This window comes from Numida meleagris, chromosome Z, assembly GCF_002078875.1.
Source record: "Numida meleagris isolate 19003 breed g44 Domestic line chromosome Z, NumMel1.0, whole genome shotgun sequence".
NCBI classification, from domain to species: Eukaryota; Metazoa; Chordata; class Aves; order Galliformes; family Numididae; genus Numida; species Numida meleagris.
The window spans coordinates 45008148-45028720 of record NC_034438.1 but is presented as its reverse complement, the minus strand read 5'-3'; the positions used below and the strand labels follow the sequence as shown (position 1 = coordinate 45028720).

The window sequence follows — 20573 nt, the reverse complement described above, 5'->3', positions numbered from 1 at the left end:
AGAGTTTCTGGCCTTGCCTGCTTGGTCCCATACGTGAACTAGACCTCCCCAAGACAGATTTGTTGCCTTTCCTTGTCCTCTGCAGACTATCTTTTGAGATTTCTTTTGTTCTGTATTTTTAAAATGTTTCTGTCTTACGAACTTCCATTCTCTTCTACATGTACTTTTTAGAAAATTTTAGGAAACTGTCTCAAAATTTTGCCATGTGTCTTCTTCAAATTAAGTTTCATAATATCAGAATACTTCTTAATATAGAACTGTAAGGTCGCAGAATAATTTAAGTTGAATGAGATCTTGGAGATCATTTGGTCCTGTCCATTGTTCTTTAGGCAGGATAGGCTTTGGAGTTGAAGATTGAAACTGCAGTAGATTGCAGTAGATTAAAGGTACTTACAAGTAGGTTCTGAAACCTCATGTATTTGCAGAAGTGCTCAGGGGTGGCAGCGTGTTGTGCTGGAATGCCTATTGCCATGAAAAGTAATAAATAATTTTGATGCTAAACTTCACAGTTGATTTCACAATTTTTTGATGCATGTCTTCTATAGATATATCTTCTAGTTAGAGAAACTCCTGTTCTTTTTCTTTCAATATTTATGGAAAGTAAAGCACCTTTTCCAAATAGCTTTGATCTTCAAGGTGCTCAGGTCTGTTCATTTTTGCTATCTCTCTTGTGTTGAGGTGGATCAGGCTGAAAATTGGATAAAGTTGAGCTTGAAAAGCAATTTAAGAGCTTGAAACCAGTATTTTTTGCACTAATTTTTCCCTCAGATTTTAGCCTTAAACAAACTATGCTTACAAAAATTTCAAAAACCCAGTCAAAATGAGAAACCTTTTTTGTCCTAATAACTAATTACAATAACTACCTGATGAGTATACTACCAGGGGAGCATTTTTCTTTTGGATGCTATAATGATAAATATATTGTGAAAGTTAAGTAAGTGCTTTCATTTAGAACTTTTCATTTAGCCAAAAATGTGGCCAGCTAGTGAGGTACAGAAGCATTTCTAATGTGAAGCTATTTACCTTGGCAGTTAGATGTCAGGGGTTTGTAATCCTGAAGATGATTTTTCTTTTCAAGTTAGTTTATTAATGAGCAGTATTTCATAAGTTTTAAATTGTATTTCTTATTTGATTCAGCATTTTAGCCACTGTAAAAAATAACTCAGTATTTGTATTTCTGTCCTTTTATGAGTAAAATTGAATGCTTGTTTCCATTATGCTGGTCTACTCTCTGCCATTAATCTGAAACAACTACAGTCCACAAACTCTATAAAAAATGTAATCAGTCCATTTTAAAATGTCTTTATCTGTAAGATACACATTTTTAATATGCAGCTACTAAAAGGGCTTAAATATTAACCTCAAGGAGCCAGAGAAAACTAGTTGTTTTGATAACATCTTACTCTTCAGTGTGGAACATTTCTGAAAGTATGTTGGAACTGTTATTGAATCATAAAATAAAATATGTATTCCTGTTAGTAAAGGTAATAAATGTTTTATTGTAGCTATTGAGTTTATTTATTTTAAAAAGTTAAAATTAGCTCTTAAATAATGCATGTATTTGAAAATGTTTTAGTATTCTTGCTTCTTGTTCTTAAACTATCCCTTTCTCATGGTGTTATTAAAAGAAATAAAAATCTGTTGTCTAATATTTATTTCCTCCTTAGCAAATCGAGGTGAGTTGTCCCAGTGTGCATTTTAGCACTAAGTAAATGAGAGATTTGGTAACATACAAGCAAAAACATTAAAATCTTTGAAATTATTAGTCACCAACATTTTGTGTCAGGAAAAAAAAATGGAAAAAAAACTCTAAAGATCATGCATTTAATTGGAAATATCAAATTCTATCCATTGGGTTCCAGAAAAAATGATGGGTTGGTGATTTGGTGACTGTCTGAAGTGTTTCAGTGTGTCTTGTGAAGTAAGCTAATACATTTGTTTAATTATTAACTTTGCTGAAACTGAGTTGTGCATTTGTGTAGCCCATCAGAAATCTCTACACTGTAATTATTGTTCTATGTGCATTATTACCACATAAGCTGATTTACAACTTACAACTTATTCCCGAAATAGAAATGTGATATTTTTGTGATTAATGGATAATATTATGTGTGGACTCACAGCATATCCCATTTTCCAAAATTATTCCAGAAAGAATTTTTACTCAACAATTTGTTACAAAAAGTAATTACATTATGAGCAATTACATTATTTTCATGACAAGTTGGATTTCTTAAGGTTTTGATTTTTCAGTTCTGAGTTTTAATGCAGAGAGTTAGGCAACGTTCTGTGGCTTGTGATATATTGTGCCCATGTGATGACTTCCAAGGGAGAATAAATCTAGCTGAAGAAGCTGCTTGCCTATATCTTAGACTGTTATCCTCTACAGAAACTGTACATCCTATGTTGCTCTGCAAAAGTTCAAAGGTTCTTCCTTAGTTGATTCAATCCTAAGTCTCCTTACTTTTGAAATACCTAATTCAGCAGTTGAAGAAAACACTGAGAAAAATAATAATCACCATTTCTGATTCATTTGGAAAAATGTAAAACACAAACATAAAATATAAAAATCAAACCCTGAGATGGACCTACTGAGGTAAATCTCTTTATAGGATCATTTTACACATTTTGCTGTTCTCTTGCATATATGCTTCTGTATTTGAGTGTCAGTGCTGTATGATTTGTCTGCGTATGGGCTAAATTATAAGATTTTATGTATTTACCATATATTTTTGTAACAGGCTTTTTCACTGTACAGATTTACTGGATTGGTATAGCAAAATGTTGGTGAAGTGTCCCTGTAACATGAGGATGGCTAGCATCATGTGCAAGAAAAGCATCTTGAAGCATCTGTCTTGTAACGTCTCTCCTACATTGCAGGAAAACTTTGGAATTTTGAGATGTTTTTTGTTTGTTTTGTTTTGTGTTGTTTGTTTGTTGTTTTTTTAATTCAAAGCTTTCCCAAAAAGAGATATATAAAAAAAGAGTCTGCAAGTCTTAACAGAGCAACACTGTTTTATGAGAGCTGTATCTCAGATTTTCCTGATAGGACTTGGCCTAAAGACTGCAGAGCTGATTTCAGACCAACGACTTTGATTAATGTGAAAAAGGAGGTGGGGCTAAATGCTTGAAAAAGATTTCATATTAACCTTTTTTTATTAATCAAAGATGAGGGCAAACAGAACAGTTATATGTAATTAATGCACAATTCTACTTTTTACAAGCACTGCATGTGATATATAGCTAACCTAGATATAAGAAATTAAATCCCGCTCTAGTGTGTGAGCAGTCCTAATGCTGAAGACACCATTAATTGAAATTGTAGTGTGCATACATAAATTTTCTGCTAGCCCTACATACCAGAACTGGAATCAATAAATGATGTTCTGTTTGATCTGGGGACAAAGTCAGCAGGAAGGCTGTTCATTCTTGTGTCTGTGTTATTTAATATGTCTGTTAATGATGAGTGAAACAGAATAGTACTCAGCACTTTCTTCTGTGTCTGTGTTGGCTCAAACTTACCCCTCCCGGGAAAGCACAGATGTGCTTGTCAATATGCAAGAACATACAACTCTTGTATACATAGCACTCTACAGTTTTTCTCTACTTAAATTGTAATTAAGTTCCAGTTCTCCCTGTGTTGTTTCTCTGTGCATCTTAGATTAATGTGATGGGCATAGTTTGAAGATAACAGCAGGCTTAAACTGCTTACAATAATTTGAATAGTAAAACATTAGTCTTTGTTCCATTTTTGTGTGGCAAAGTTCTCCATGACAGTTTTACTAAGAAGTATTATAAAAGACAAAGACATGGGTTTGTTATCAAATAAATAGGAAACAATTACAATCATTGCTTTTTAGCTATAAACCTGGTTTGTTAAGACTTAAGTAGAAACATAGAGAAGTGCTTTTGGCTAAGGACTGTGAATAGACAGAGGTTGTAATGTACTTCGAACGTAATGTCTGTAGGTAACTTGGCTGCTGCCAGTTAACGTGTAAGTAATAACATTCACCAAATAACATTCACCTCTTCTCACAGAGCAATTTTCAGTCCTGGCAAATACTGTTTGGATTGATTTGAGCCCACACATTTCATGAAGATGTGGATTCAGATTTGTCTGTAATTGCTGTGTCTTTCAGAAATACTCTGACTGAAGCAAACACAGTATCTCATTTTCCTTTTTGGCTGAGGAAACACTGATGTTCAATTCTCCATTCGCCTTGTCTGCTAACATGCTAACGTTCTCTTTATTTGTCAGTTTTTTCCTGTTTGAAGAAAAATCAACATTCCTAGCATATTTGGTCACCTCCCTCACATAACCATGAATGTACAATTTTGTGTGTTGTCCTGAATTTTGGTACTGCTGCTTCTCCAAGTTCTTTGGCTATTTCTATTGGATATTTCCTCTTCCCTCATTGTGCTTGTGACTTTGTTTCATGAGTGATGTTCCAAATGTTCTGCCATTGTCACTAAGTATGGTAAGGCTCCTTGTGGGCTTCTGTAAATGACTTCCCTCCAAACTAGAAGTTCCCTATTTCAGCGTAACTAGTTGTTGCCTTTCTGTTGTCCATTTACTACACATTTTGTTATTCCAGTCTTATGCTAAGCTGACAGCTTTTCTCATGATACCACACCGAATTACTAGCTGATATTTGTTTTCATACCCAGAAATGTATGATCACCCACTGGAAAGCTGAAAGTTGGATTTTATGTCACTACACATTATTCACCTGCACCTGTAGCTTTATCTCAGCCTGCACCATTATTGTTTGTCATGGTTTTATGATTTTTGGTTATCAGTATTCCACATCATAGCATCAATGTAGTGTACTGGGAGTTAAAGAGTTCATGCTCCAATTCTGTGGATTGTGGATAGTTCTGGGTACCTGGTTCTCAGAAGAGAAGAACTACTACATACCCCAGAGGACTTTGCTGCCCTGTTACTGTTTTCCAGTCAGAGTGAATGATAAAACTGTTCACATGTCACGAGACCTTCTCTCTTCTTGTCTCGTCTCTTGTCCCGGCAGCATCTTGCTCCCAAGACATCTCACCATCGGCACTAGAGTAAGGCCTACCTTAATTTTGGACACTCTCATTTTATTGGATTTATTAGCTTAAATTGTAATTATATTGTATTATAGCGTGTTATTTTGCATTCTGATATCTTATTTAGTAAATTAGTTTGTTTCTCCTCAGATTGTTGCTGCTGTTTTGTTTTTAGGCCCATCTCCCTACCCTTTTTCCCTTTTCCCTTTCCTGGGGCTTGGGTCCGTGGGTCCCGCACCCCATTAGTCACGGAACCGGGCTGAACCAGCCTGTAAACCATTGACATTGTTTTAAAGGTTTTTTTTTTCCCTCTTGTCTTTTGATTAAGATACTTAGTATGCTGCTGTTCAGCCAGACATTATCACCCCAGACTCAGATCTTATGTAGATTCTTCATGTGGATGAAATGCCCCTTTAAGTCACTGGAAAATATTGAGTAAATCTTCATGTTAAGGAGAACTAACTTCTAAAAAGTAGGATGAAAAGATAAAAGATTAGTAATAGTTCCTGTTGATCATATTTCTGATTTTTTTTAATGCTCTTTAGATAAAAAATTGGGCAGTTTAGTAGTATCATAGATTTAAGAATAGCTAGAGTGGATGTGGAGGATTAAGTAGCATATCTTCACTGTTAAACGGAAGCAATTGTTTTTAAACAATGATGAAAGAAAAATTATGTTAATCTAAAAAACAAAGTTTGCATTCCATTATTTAATATGTCTTAATAGTCTTGCAATAATGTGTGTTGATTTGGACTTTTGTGTGTACGCAGAAAGAACTTCTGTTTTTTATTACATCAGTATATCATGAAGATTACAATTTCAGAGCTTGCAGTGCAAATTATGTTGCACTAACGTATTATCTATTGTATTTCTTTGCTGCGATAATCAACTGTTGCCTTTATTCTAATTTGGTTCATCTCTTCATTTTTTCTTTTCTTTTTCTTTTTTTTCTTTTTCTTTTTCTTTACTTTTTGTTCCTGCTTGCAATTCAGAGTTCCATTGGGCATTATTAGATTGTCTGTGTTTCTTGCCACCCTCTAATTTCAGCTGGCATTAAAAGAGGCAAGCAGCAACCCTTGCCAACTCTTGTATTAGTTCTGCTATAAGAATTGTTTAGAAGGCAGCAACCTCTTCGGGAAAATCACAAAGGCATGCAATATGAAAAATTGAAATGTTATGCATATCTTTATTGTATGGAAAATACCTTCTTCCATTCACCCACTGCTTTCAGTAAACATAAAGTGATTGCATTATGTCAGGGTATGGGTTTGCTTGACGAAATATTCTTTCTCTACAGTAGCATGTAGAAGAAACCAAGGGAGAGGTAGAAGAGAATAAAGGCATATTATGACTCAGTCTCACCTGAGGTGCCATCAGCCTGTAGCATTGAAATGTTCTGGTGAAACTGCACTTTTATTTTGAACATATAAATGATGGAAGTCTCCCATTAGGCTATGTGTTCGGTTTTGGAATGCATGTAAAATTTTAGCATCCATAGCTTGTTGTACCAGTGAATTTGAGTTGTGGCAATGCCCACTATCAGTACAAGCTGGGAGATGTAAGGATGGTGCACAGCCCTGCCAAAAATTTGGACTTGAGGGTACTGGTGGATGGCAAACTGAACATGAGCCAACAATGTGCCCTTGCAGCCCAGAAAGCCAACTGTATGCTGGGCTGCATCAAAATAAGTGTAGCCAGCAAGGTGAGGGAGGTGATCCTGCTCCTCTACTCTGTGCAATATGTCACCTGGAATTCTGCGTCCAGATGTGGAGTCCTCAGTACAGGAGAGACATAGACCTGTTGGAGGGCATTCAGACAGGGGCCACAAAAATGATCCAAGGGATGGAACACCTCCCTGTGAGGACAGGCTGAGAGAGCTGGGGCTCTTCAGCCTCGAGAAGAGAAGGCTCTGGGGAGACCAGGTAGTGGCCTTCCAGTGTCTAAAGGGGAGTGATAAGAAAGAAGGGGACAGACTCTTTAGCAGGATCTGTTGTGATAGGACGAGGGGAAATGGTTTCAAACTAAAAGATGGGAGATTTAGATATGTTATAAGAAAAATGTTATTTACAATAAGAGTAGTGCACTAGAACAGGTTGCCTAAAGATGTGGTGGATGCCCCATCCCAGGATACGCTGAGGGTCAGGCTGGACAAGGCTCTGATTCAGATGTAGATGTCCCTGTTGAACTAAATTATGTTTAGAGGTCCATTCTAACTCAGAATGATTCTGTGATTCTGTGAGTCTGCGATCTTTGGTTGATGTGTCAGTATTTACTTTTCTGTTTTTGAGTTTTTTGTGTGTCAGAGCTCTCTATATGAGAAGAGATAGTGATTATTCCGATCCACCTCCTTTATGAGCCTACCTCAGAGCTAGCCCTCTCTAGAATACTCCCTTCCATCCTAGTCATATAGTAATCTAACAGTACACATGTATGGTCATCCAGTGGTCTTGGCCAGTGTCTTTCTCTTCCTAAGTTATCAATTTCATTTGGAACAATAAGTTCTTGACAAAGTAACTGCAGGTGGTATTCAAGATTCAGGTGTGCTATGGACTTACACAGTGGCACAATTATGCTTCTGAATCATTCTGGACTTGTCACAGAATCACAGAATTGCAGGGATTAGAAGGGATCTCAAGAGATCATTGAGTCCAACCCACCTGCTAAAGCTGTTTCCCTACAGTATGTCACAGATATCCAGATGTGTCATGAATATTTCCAAAGGAGACTCCACAACATCTCTGGGCAACCTGTTCCAGTGCTCTGTCACCTTCACTGTGAAGAAGTTCTTCACGTATTTTGTGTGGAACTTCTTGGGTTGATTCTGTATGTCCTGTTTACTTTTTCTTTCATCACTACTGAGCAGCAAGTTGACATTCGCACATAATTGCCTACTATACAACTGTATAACTTTCCAGAGTGCTAACTACTGGCACGTAGTCTGCCATCATTCAGGTATAATTAGGATTGCCTTCTTCACACGTATGTTACGTTTTTCTGCACGTAATTAAATCTGCTATTTTATTACCTAGCCATTCAGAATCATGACAGCTTTTGAAGGCAGCTTTAATTTTATCTTGCTGAATGATTTTAATTTGGATATTTTCGAGTATCTCAATTGCCTCCTCCCAAGTCACCTCCGTTTCCAGATCACTTACAGCAGCACTGACCTGTTTACACTCTTGCATAGATCCATTCTCTGAGAAAAATAGTGATCTTTCCCTTTGCTCCCTGGGATCAAATGCCTTGTTCAGAAATTTCAAGAAGTTCGGGTCACATTGAGCTGATTGAATCTAGAACTTAATAATTTGAGATTTAAAAAGATATTTTTCTCCTACAGTCTGGAAAACAATTTTCTATGTGGCACCAAGATTTAAAAAAAAAGTCAAGGAGAGCAGCATTTTGATTATGGTAATAGAAATTTCAGGTCTGAAGTTCTAAAAAGTTAAAACAATTGTTATTACAATTTTTTAAATGAAAATGTCAAAGTGGTGTATTAAAAAAAAGAGAGAGATTTGTTTCCACTAGATAAATTGAAATCAGCTATTTAAAACAAGTTATTGCTATGACTGCTATAGCCACACTTTGCAAGGGGAAAAAAACATCATCTGAAATTTTCAAAAAGTTAATTTCTCTTTTATTTGTTCTCTGCATTAGAGTGATGCTTGGGAATTATGATCTGCCGTGGGCAAACAGTCCATAAGGATACTGTGGGATAAAATGGGCAGTGCCTGCATGCACCAGGGGAGGGTTCTAGGGTCACGGGTATCCAGGGCGGTCGCGTGTATGGGTATAAATAGCCTTGTTGCACAACATTAAATTGGCATTTCGGCGTTATACACTGTGTGTGCGTCCCGTATGCCCCGCACGCGGAGGTGCGGATGGAAGGGAAGCCTTATTACGTTGTCGTAGACAACATCTGGTGACCCCGCCGTGATTTCGGGCGTGAGCAAGGCGCCGGGCGTGAGCAAGGCGCCGGGCGCGAGGAAGGCGCCGAGAAGCCGGAGCCGTGATGGGGCTCGGCATGCAGGAGGTGGTGAGTATGCTGAAATCCTTGGCAAAGGAAGTAGGGATAACACTACATAAGGAGTGCCTCACACTCCTTCAGTGGATGCTGCGCAAGCAGTGTGCGGAGTCCCCGACAGACTGTCTGCAGAAAGTGGTTTTAGAGAAGGTGGGTCAGGAGCTATGGGAAGGGGCAAGTGCGGGAAATAAGGAGGCACTGGGACTTATCCCTGTGCTGGGGACGGTGAGAAGCGTGATACAGAAAGTGAAAGACGAGTGGCATCTCGATGCCACGGCACGTCAAGTGTTCTCGGGGACGCCTGATGACACTGAGACAGCCAAAACCAATGGAGAGGAAAAGGTCGGAGGGAGAGGAAAACAAGATGGGCAAATTAGGGGAAGAGACGGGGATGGAAGCTCTGCTTTTAGCCCCTTCAGGGGCTCCAAGGCAAGGGCAGGCGACCCCAGGGGTGCAGACCTCAGATGACAGCCAGTTTTGGTCTATGAACCCGAAGGGAACACTGACATGTTTCCCAAGGGCTCCCGTTCCTTCAGCCCCCTGGCCGGTCCAGGCAGGGACGCCCACCTTTACAGTGGCACCTCCGCCCTACGGTGCAGCTCCCCGGGGTGCAGCCGCGCCAGGCGTAGGTGAGGGAAGGATGCCGAGACCTACCCCTGTGGAGCAGCCTCTCCCCTCGACCTCGAGGAGGGTTACTAGCTCCAAAGATAGGGTAGAGGGGTCCCAAAGGCGTGGGGCGGATGACGAGACCAGTTCCTCAGGGGAGGAGGAGGGTCGCCTTTGCATAGACCTGCCATCTGAGGGAGAAAGGAGACGGCGGGGGCAGGCGCGGGACCAAGTTCGCAGGGCCGCTGAGCTCTGGGTTATTCGTGCTCAGGAGTGCATGCTCTCCAGATGCGAGCTTGAGCCCATGCCGCGCTCTTGCTATCCTGTTTTTGTTGGCGGACCGCAGGGTCCCCCATGGCAACCAGTAGATTACAAAATGCTAATGCAGTTGAGAAAAGCGGTCCAAGAGGGAGGTCTTACCGGATCGCAGGCGCAGGTCCTGTTGGACGCTGTTAGTCTTAGTGGCCCTGATTTTCGATTGGCGACAGTGTGCACGGCACAGGTACCGATTTTTGAGGCGTACATTCAGGAGGAGGTAGACAGCTTGCGAGCTCGTGCGCAGGCAGACCCAGCTCATCCTCTACACAACATCCCGGCGAATGCAATCACGGGAAAGGGTAATTGGAGTACCCCTCAGGAACAACTGATTTTGCCAGCCACCGTTCTTGTCGCAGCGGCAGACTTGGGCAGGCGAGCGCTTGAGCGGATGCATACGCTTACTAGTGGGTCGCCAAGTTATCTCAATATTAGACAAAAACCTGGGGAGCATTTCGGCTCCTTTGCAGACCAAGTACAGACAGCTATCTCGAGAAGCAACCTGCCCCCGGAAACTCAGGAAATAGTGCTGCGAGAATGTTTACGTTCGAGCGCAGCTCCAGAGTACAAGGCTGCTCTTGCAGCCCTTCCTGCCACAGCCACAGCAGGGGAACTCATAGCGCGTGGCTGCGCTTTCGGTCGAGCTCAAGAGGTGCAGCCACTGGCTGCGGTTTTGTCTGAGCAGGTTGCTGGGATAACAGCAGCTTTGCAAGCGATGGCAGTCCAAACCACACCAGACGTCTGCTTCCGTTGCGGTAAGGGAAGGCATCTTGCTCGCAACTGCTCGCAGGGCCGGGGACAAACAGGAGGGGGAAGTACCACTCGGTGTTGGGTGTGTGGGGGAGAAGGGCATAGGGCAAAAGACTGCACACAAAAGAAGACTGGAGCGTCAGTTACAAAGGAGCCGTCGGGAAACAGGAAGGTCGGGGGGGACGGGGGGACCGACCCCTCGACAACAGCAATGGGTCCCCCCGACTGTCAAACAAAATCCACAGGCGTGGGCCACACCGTGGCCTGGACCAGACCAGGAACGTGAATAAAGTCGCCGGCGGCAGTTTGGGTGGCTGTCTCCAGGGCCCTGGAGCAGGGTCTTGAGGTACCCGTCCAATACTGTGCACCGGGGAAGGAGCCAGTTACGTTCTGCCTAGTGGGGGAATCGGGCATAGAAGAGGGACAGTCTGCCAGCCAGGCTGACGTACCATTGGTTCAAGTTAGTTTTGATTTAGGAAATAGACCCATACTTAAAGCACAAATCTTGATTCAAGGCCTGACACAGCCAAATCCGAACCAGAAAACTATTTCCTTTCTTATCGACTCCGGAGCAGATGTCACCACTATTTCAACGGCTGTGTGGCCCTCCTCTTGGGCCCTGGAAACACTCCCACGCTCAGTCAGTGAGGTGGGGGGTTTCGTAACGGGCCATTGCAGTCACTATCCCGTCCTCTTTTCGTGGGAGGACAGAGGGCAGGAGCGGACGGCAGGACCGATTCGGCCTTATGTCCTGGACATCCCGCTCTCATTGCTGGGACGTGATCTCTTAGCCCTCGCCGGGGCGAGAGTTGTCATAAAGCCCGACATCCAAATTTTAGCAAATAGGCATCAGGATCCCTCCAGTCCTACACCAGCCAGCAGAAAAGTCTGGCCAGCAGGCAGGCAGCAGCGCCCGCTCACGGGAGGCACAAACCAGCAGTTTCTCTTCTGCTGGATGCTGTCAGGAGCAGCCTACAAACTGCAGAATCAAAGCTGTCATTCCTCATCGCCTTTTACGGCATTCTCCACAGATGCCGGATGGGGTACGTGTTTCCATTCTTTTGAAATGAATGTTTATTCTCCACGAGTGATTTGGTCTTTCAGAGATAGCTGAGTATTTGCTCATTACAAAAAGGGCGTGACTGTGTCAAGGCGTTACGCTTTGCAGTCGCGATAATGGGGGTTCCCATAGAGTTAAAAACGGACAATGGACCAGGCTACAGAAGCCATTGTTTTGAGCCTGGTGCTGCACTTGGGGTATCCGGCGCATGTTTGGGATCCCGCATATTTCCCAAGGACGAGCAATAGTGGAGCACGCACATCAGCTCCTGAAAGGGCGGCTCCGTGCCCCTAAAGAGGGGTCGTCAACGCAGTTGTCCTCATCACTGTTGGAGCAGTGATAGAAGAGGCCCTTCACGCAGCGTGACCATGTTCTGGGCCGAGCAAAGACATTGTTTGTCACAGATCCGACACTATGGGAGGGTCCTTGGATATATGCACTCCTTGCACTTGCACCTCCCACAGTCTTCACCTGGGCCAGCGTGTGGCCCCTGTGAGCAGGGGTTAAGTCCGTGCAGAAGATAACGGTTGACATGATCCGTTTGGCGATTGGCTGAAGAACCTGTTTGGCGGACTTGGGCCATGGGTCACCCAGATACTTAAAGTAGTCAGTATAGTGCTCTTAGTGTTTATCTGCATTGCATTCTGCTTACCATGCTTGATAGGATGTTTGCAGCAGTGCTTACAAAGAATGATGGAGCAAGCCTTTGATCGGCGCATGGAATACCATAGGCTACGCGAACGCTTGTGATAAGTCCTAAGTAGTTAATGATGAAGTACGCACTCGTATAATGTGCGAACATTAGAGCTTAAGCAGTAGGGAGATAGGTTATAGGGGGTTTTGCGATCGCGCTGTAACGGGGCAAGGCTTTTCCAGGCATGGGAGAGAAAATGTAGTAGGCGGTGACTGAGTGTGCGGGATGTGACGTGACAGGACCTCCCCTGCCTAGTATATATATGTAAGACGCATTTAGGCCTTGTAGGGATAGTTGGGGAAACTGGGAACCAAAAGAGGAACGTATTAAAGGGGCTGTTAAAGAGGGGGGAGTTGTGGGATAAAATGGGCAGTGCCTGCGTGCACCAGGGGAGGGTTCTAGGGTCACGGGTATCCAGGGCGGTCGCGTGTATGGGTATAAATAGCCTTGTTGCGCAGCATTAAATTGGCATTTCGGCGTTATACACTGTGTGTGAATCCCGAATGCCCTGCACGCGGAGGTGTGGACGGAAGGGAAGCCTTATTACGTTGTCGTAGACAACAGATACTTACTATCTGTCTTCACAAAGAGTTTGTACATTCAGTGTCATATGTTCTTTGTTGTTTTCTTGTCATTGAGATAGATTAAAAATATTCAGTGACAACCGTGAAAATGGTTTAGTACAATTTTGTCTGTGTGTGATAATATTGTATTATGGAATTGATGCAAACTTCCTTGTTGCTGTTAATCTATTGTTGGTTATCATATGTTAAGTCATTGATATAATGGAGTACATCTCGCTATGGTTTCAGTGCCATGTATCTAATAAACCAAGGCATCTGAAATTAGAATGTAATAAAAATGCACTGTTTATGTAAATAGAATATCCCTGTTGAATGAACGCTGTTAATGAATCTGCTGTGAAGCTGAACTTAATAAGTCAAGGAAGGGTTATGGAAGAATTTGCACAATAAGAGAAGTGTTTTATTTTACAATGACAGTTTGTCAACTGTTAAAAGTATTTGTGGTAAAAAATATACTCCTTTAAATGAAACTTGCTTTGAAGATAGAGATGCCATAAGTTAAATGTGTAATGGTTGTTATGGTTGTTTCATTCTTACTCAAATATCCTTTTTGTGGAGAAAGAAGAGAAACTTGAGTGATTATGATCAGAGGATACAAGAAAGGGCGACGCATTGGGGATTGTGAAGGATGCTGATAACCATTCAGTAGGCAAGCAGGCTTCACTTCTTTCTTTTGTTTTCAGAGTTATACATTTTTTTTCTCTCCTAAAAGGAAATTTGAATGTAAAGATCTGAATGTGAAAATTACAGATTCAACTTTTCCCATAAATAACATAACCTTTGGAATATTTTTATGATTAATAAAATACTATTGCTTTTGGTATCTTAAGAAAACAGGCATAGATGTTGGTATTTGTGACTGAAAGAAGAATATAAAGGCACAGTTGCCTTGCAAAGCACACAGTAGACAGTTTTAAATAAAAGGGAGAAGGAAGGGAGTGGAGCTTGTGACTGGAGCGATGGAAATGTCACCTGATCAGATGATGTTTTCTCGTGATTAAAAATGTAAATCATTGGAGAAGGAGGGAAAATGACTTTTCCAAAGATAAGACATCCTCACCCAGGCCATACCCAGGCCATTCCCAGGCACTTTTCTCTAGAACTCAGTCCTCTGTCCTGTAATCTTTCTGTTCTTTCAGTATCCATCTCTCATCCGCAAGGAATCCACATTTTTATTTCACCAGTGATGCTGGTAACCCCCCCCAGAGAGTTTGTGTGCCTACATTCCTAGAGGTCTTCACCTGCTCTAGTTGTCCCTGCTAGACCAGTGATTGAGCCAGACGGACATAGAGGTCCCTTCCAACCTCAGCCATTCCTGGACTCTGGGATTCTTTAACTCTGTACTTTTAGTGTTGGTACATGTTCTCTGTGATTGCAAGGAAATCACCAAACCATGTCCTTGGTTCAACTCATCTGAACTGAGAAGAAAAATTCCTCTCTCTCAAGACAGGACGGATGCACTCTGACAGTTTTAGACAGGAGGTGTTCTATGAATGAGAATTGTATGAATTTTTTTGTAACTAGTTCTATCACTCTGAAATATCTGTTAAAGGCAAATTTAAGATCACTGGAGGTATTTTTCATAATCACGTTGTTTTTTTCCTGTCATAGTTCAGCCTGGTTTGGCCTAGTTCATAAAACCATGATATTTCCACTGTAGCCTAAAAAATGCTCACCTGAATGATAGTACACAGGTATTTGTGGCCTAAATGGGATGGGGAGAGAGATTCTGTAAATTTGTCTTAAGCCTCTGCATTTCTGAATATGACGACGTCTACTTTTTGTACATGCCAATTGCTTTTTGAATACTTGTTGTAGATCTTATCTTGTTAAGAGTTGTGTACATTTATTGTCTTATACTTGTTGTTATTTTCTGTAGCAAAATCTCCATTCTTTAAAGAAGTACAGTAAAATGGTTTACATGTTTTCAGTCTGAGACATTGTGTCATTAGATGCCACCTGTCTTGATTTCCTCAATACATTAAAGACAAACTTTGATACCAATCTTAAAAACTGATTATACCTAAACTTTCAACGCATCTTGGAACAAGATTTTTTATCTCATTGGCACATTTTCCATACGTACTAATTACTGACCAATCTGGTTTTAGATAAAAAAGATCAGTCTCTTTTCCTTTATCTACTACTCAGTGGCAGTTTCTCATTTTCTGTGGAATTAGTAGGTGTTGTGGATCTTACAATTATTTGTGGACTGAATGTTTTACTCCTCTATAATGCTCTCTTTTAAAGAATGAATATTCATAACATTAAATATATAATGAGCTAAGTGTTCTTTTAGGGGTGAAGCTGAGTCAGAAGAAGTTTTATGATTTCTTTGTAGTTCAGCTATTAGGACAGAAGCATATGAAGGCCAGATATTTTAAAATCCTAGAGTTGTGCTTAATGCATAAAATATATCACTGCACTATTTAGTAGACGTTACAATTAGTAATTTGTCAGAAGAAGACAGAAATAGACTTTTCTTGCCACAGAAATATGTTGGAAATCACTCAGAATGAGTTATACTAGCAGAATCTGTAGTTTAATTGATGTACTATTATATGTATCACTGCTGGCACACATATTCCAGTCATTATGTATCTGTCCCTTAATTCTTTGACCTTTTGTTGGTCCCCAACAGAAAAAAAAAAAAAAGTTGTGTTAAAATGCAGTCCATTTGCTTAACGAATACTAAATAGCACTATCCATTTGCCTATGGCTTTAGGAACTACAAGCAGCTATGTGCTCTGTAGATAGAAATCCAGGATTTTGTTAAAAAAATGCATCTTCAGTGGTGCTAACCTTTTAGTAAGGATCTGTGCTAATTAGGTTTTAGATTTATCTGAAGATTTGATGTTTCATGAAAAAACATCTATCATTCAGCCTGCACCCAAGAACTCAGGAAAATCTCCAACAGCCCTCAGTTAGAGGTTTGATTAACATTGCAGTTAAATCATAGAGTCATAGAATGGCTTAGGTTGGGGACCTTAAAGCCTATCGAGTTTCATCACCCTGCCCTGGGCAGAGCTGCCACCCATTAGATAGGCCCAAGGACCCATCCAGCCTGACATTGAACACCTCCAGGGATGGGGCATCCCCAGCTACTCTGGGCAGCCTGTGCCAGTGCCTCACTACTCTCTGAGTGAAAAAGTTCTTCCTCACATCTAACCTAAATCTTTCCTCTTTTACTTTAAATCCATTCCCTCTTGCCCTATCACTGTCATGATATAAATGAAATAAAGATCATCCCAAAATATCTGACCTTCTTTTTTGTTTGGTTTAGTTGCTTACTGTGGCTTGTACCATAACTAAGACCAAAATCAATCAAAACCAGTAGTCTCTATTGAATACTTTAAAATTCTGTGCTTATAGACAGCTATGATCTATCAGAATTGTTGATGATCAACAGTACCAATGTCAATCATTTTGTAGGTAGAAGCAGTGTCAGTCAGTTAATGTCTTTCTTTTTCCCTTTCTGTTTTCCAGATGCAGCAGTTGTTTCATGAGAACTATGAACACAGCCGCAAAGGTTATATTCAAGACCTTCACAACAGCAAAATTCATACAGCTATCACACTGCATCCAAACAAAAGGCCAGCCTACCAATACAGGCTGCACAATTACATACTGAGCCGCAAAATTTCCGAACTGCGCTATCGGACCATTCTTCTCCACAGGGAGCGTGCCATCATGAGCAAGCTCAGTAACAGCAAAGTAACTAAGGAAGATCAGCAACTGGGAGTGATGCCATCTTTCAATCATTTCCAGCCACGTGAAAGATCTGAAGTCATCGAGTGGGAATTCCTGACAGGAAAATTTCTTTTCTCAGTGGTAGAGAGCCAACCACCTCGGCAGAGCGTGAGCAGTGTCCTGCGGGCTGCACTAGATGACACTGTGATGCAAGTCATGGCAATGATAAATGAGAACTCTAGGTCTAGAGGAAGGTTGATTGATTTCAAGGAAATACAATATGGCTACCGCAGGGTGGACCCTATGCATGGAGTGGAGTACATCCTGGATTTACTACTGTTGTACAAAAGGCACAAAGGAAGGAAACTTACAGTTCCAGTGAGACGTCATGCTTACCTTCAGCAACTATTCAGCAAACCTTTCTTCAGAGAAGCAGAAGAACTAGATGTAAGAAGCCTGCTGGAGGATACCAATGCTGAAACACAATCTTTCTCTTTTCTTTCAAATTCTTTAAAGTTTTTTTCTTCATCATCCCAAGGCATCAAAGACATTGTGGGACACAGTGACAAGAAAATACATATTCTTGTCCCTCTTATAGGAAGATATGACATTTTCTCAAGATTTATGGAAAACTTTGAGAAGACTTGCCTGATTCCCAGACAGAATGTAAAGTTGGCAATAATTCTCTTCAGGTCCGAGTTAGGACAGGACTCCAGCAAACACATAGAGCTGATGAAAGAATATAGCATTAAGTATCCTAAGGCAGATATGACCCTGGTTCCTCTGGCAGGAAAGTTTTCCAGAGGTTTAGGTCTCGAAATGGCCTCATCCCAATTTGACAATGGCACTTTGCTGTTGTTCTGTGACGTTGATCTGATATTCACACCAGAATTCCTACAGAGGTGCAGAGAAAACACTATTCAGGGAGAACAGGTTTACTACCCTATCATCTTCAGCCAGTATGATCCAGAAGTAGTATATGGAGGCAATCCTCCAGCTGACAGTAGTTTTATTTTCACAAAAAGAACTGGATTTTGGAGGGAGTATGGATTTGGAATTACCTGTATTTACAAAAGTGATCTACTTACTGCTGGTGGATTTGATACCTCAATTCAAGGCTGGGGTCTTGAGGATGTAGACCTCTATACTAAAGTGATAACATCGGGCTTGAAGGCTTTCAGAAGTCAAGAAGTAGGAGTTGTTCATATTTTTCACCCAGTTCGGTGTGACCCCAGTTTAGATCCAAAACAATACAAAATGTGCTTAGGTTCCAAAGCAAGTACATTTGCTTCAACCATGCAGCTTGCTGAACTCTGGCTAGAGAAACATCTGGGTGTCAGATACAATCGAACTCTCTCCTGACATCCCAACCCATTTGGCCTTTTAAAAGGAGTTTACATTATTATTTTAATTATGTTATTTTGATGTTGTATTTTTAAACTCCCTTCTCATTGTCTTCCAAAGACTGTTGACCTCAAACAAGAAGAGTCTGCTCTTCACTGATGTTTCTTACACTTACTGAACTGATTAGGTGAACTCGTTCAGACTTCCTTTATTTGAAAATCAAATCATGGCAATCACATGATCCCATGAAGCACATCCATCATGAGAAACTGCATCAGAATAATATTCTTTTTGGCTTTAGGATACAGTATTATCTTTGTTGTATTTCTCAGACTTGATGTGATACAAATATTTAATGGTGAAGGTACCACAAAAGTGCTTTATGCTTCTTCTGGGGATGGAACTCTGTTAGATAAACTTGAGTTTTATAATTTATATGAGGACTTATATGTATAAACACTACTTTTCTTCATCTTTAGAATTTTTAAAGTAAAAGAATAACTATGATTGTACCTTTATTTTTTAAATGAGAGAAAAACTGAGGAGTTACTTGCAAATGCAACTGGTACTGGCTACCAAGTTTCCTTAAACGTCTTATTAGAATAACAAACTCCTCATCGTTGTTCACTTTAAGTGTAAATGAAATTTATTTTCACAAGGAACAGAATTTAATCAAATCCTCAAGTACACTTTAGGAGATTTGTGAACCAATGTCCTTCATTTGCAGACAAGAAGCTATGACATAATGTGGTCATGATAAAATGCAGGCAAACAATATTCTTTTTTGAAACACATAATATAAGTTGGTGTTTCTCTTTTTAGAATGAATCTGTAATATATAATTTTCTTTTTACATTCCTTTCATAAAGCTGCACTTGATAAAGAGTGTTAGAAGTTAAAGCTGTATCTTTTTTATGTTTTCTGTGAATATTGCTACTCAGAAACTTTGTTGTTAAAATTAAAATAATTGTAGAATAATTATTTAAGTTTCAAAATTTATAATTGCTGGTCAAAATTCCTTGCCAATATATTTATATTAGCAGAGGTTATAAGACTGTGTTAAAATCTATCTCTCTGGACAGCCTGATGTTGTCATATTACTGATTTACGGAGTAAAGTATTTAAAGTGATACCAACTTAAGAAATAATGAAACCAACTTTTGTATTTTAAAGAAATGTTTATATGGGGATCTATAAATGTGTGTGTGTATGCGCGCGTGTGTGTGTGTATGTCCCTATATATATATATATATATATATAAATAATTTCAAAAGATGTTCCTTTTTTCACTTCAGGCAGTGAATTTGTTACAATTATTTTTACCACATGCTTGGAACATTTCATTTTGTACTGTGGTAAGAGCTCAAAGACATCCAGGAAACAATCAACATTCAGCTAAACTTAAGTGCAGCAAGTACATCTAATCTCAGTACCCTAGATTTCAAACTGTATTTCAAATTGAACTGGGCAAAAAAAAAGTAAGCAACAGTTGAAGTTTTCGTAAGCTTAAATACATTTTTCTTAGTGACACCCCTTCCCACTACCCCCTCTGTGTTTCCTTTCAAACAACAACCAAGGGGTTGGAGTTCATTTGCAGGTCTATTTGTGTGAAGGTATCCTGACAAATTTCATAAGGCTCCAGGAGGGTGCATAGGTCAGTTAATGTCCCTTATAGTGAGTGGCTTGTTCTGGATTTACTGTGCAAGGAAAAAGGCATCCCTGAAGGGGCATGGGTAAACTCAGTATTAAAGGGCTGGCCACAGCCTTTTTGTATGTTTTTCAGAAGGTCAGGTCCATTGCCTCAGAAAAGGTAGTAATTGTGGTAGATAACAGCAGATAGAAAGTAACACATGCATGTCTGCCCTCCCAGAGGAGAGCTTCTTTCTTGTCATTCTTCTGGAGATTCTTTTATTTCTAGCCCAGTATTATTAGCTCAAATATCTGGAGAAAATAAAGTTCATTACTAGTTTTGAAGGAATTCTTGCAGACTTCTCTTTGAATCTGCGTGAGTGCAAAGCTCTTGCTTTGTTCAATTAGAAAACCAAGAGCAAGGAACAGGAAACTGAATACCTATTGATAAATGTTCGTGATGATTTCATAGAATCATAGAATGGCTTAGGTTGGAAGAGTCCTTAAAGATCACTTTGTTCCAACCCTTCTGCCATGGGCAGGATTGCTAGCCACCAGATCGGGCTGCACAGGGCCCCATCCAGCCCAGCCTTGAGCACCTCCAGGGACGGGGCATTCACAGCTTCTCTGGGCAGCCTGTGCCAGTCTCACTGACCTCCAAGTAAAAAATTTCTTCCTAACACCTGACCTAAATCTCCCCTCTTTTAGTTTAAAGCCATTTCCCTTTGTTCTTTCCCTGTCAGACTGTGTAAAAAGTCTGTGTAAACATCCCCCTCCTGATTATAATCTCCCTTCAAGCACTGGAAGGCTGCAATTAGGTGACTCCAGAGCCTT

General features: G+C 40.6%; 2 protein-coding genes across 2 annotated transcripts in view; both read left to right on the top strand.

The window, feature by feature from the left end:
• The window catches only part of CHSY3 (chondroitin sulfate synthase 3), a 157125-nt gene extending 137740 nt beyond the window's left edge, over positions 1 to 19385 (top strand). The window contains exon 3 of the mRNA XM_021381567.1: positions 16563 to 19385. Within this exon, the coding sequence (XP_021237242.1) occupies positions 16563 to 18128 (1566 nt within the window). The 3' untranslated portion in view covers positions 18129 to 19385. The remainder of the gene's footprint in view (positions 1 to 16562) is intronic.
• Positions 9103 to 11063, top strand: LOC110390314 (endogenous retrovirus group K member 113 Gag polyprotein-like). The gene is made up of 2 exons (XM_021381568.1): positions 9103 to 10109; positions 10176 to 11063. The coding sequence occupies exons 1-2, from the start codon at positions 9336 to 9338 to the stop codon at positions 11022 to 11024; spliced, it is 1623 nt and encodes a 540-aa protein (XP_021237243.1). The 5' UTR covers positions 9103 to 9335; the 3' UTR covers positions 11025 to 11063.

What these genes read in the sequence shown, in the direction of transcription:
- LOC110390314 (XM_021381568.1), top strand. Translation starts at nt 9,336, where the DNA reads ATGCCACGGCACGTCAAGTGTTCTCGGGGACGCCTGATGACACTGAGA. An exon ending in TTACCGGATCGCAGGCGCAG is followed by an intron (nt 10,110 to 10,175) that starts GTCCTGTTGGAC and finishes TGCACGGCACAG; the next exon opens with GTACCGATTTTTGAGGCGTA.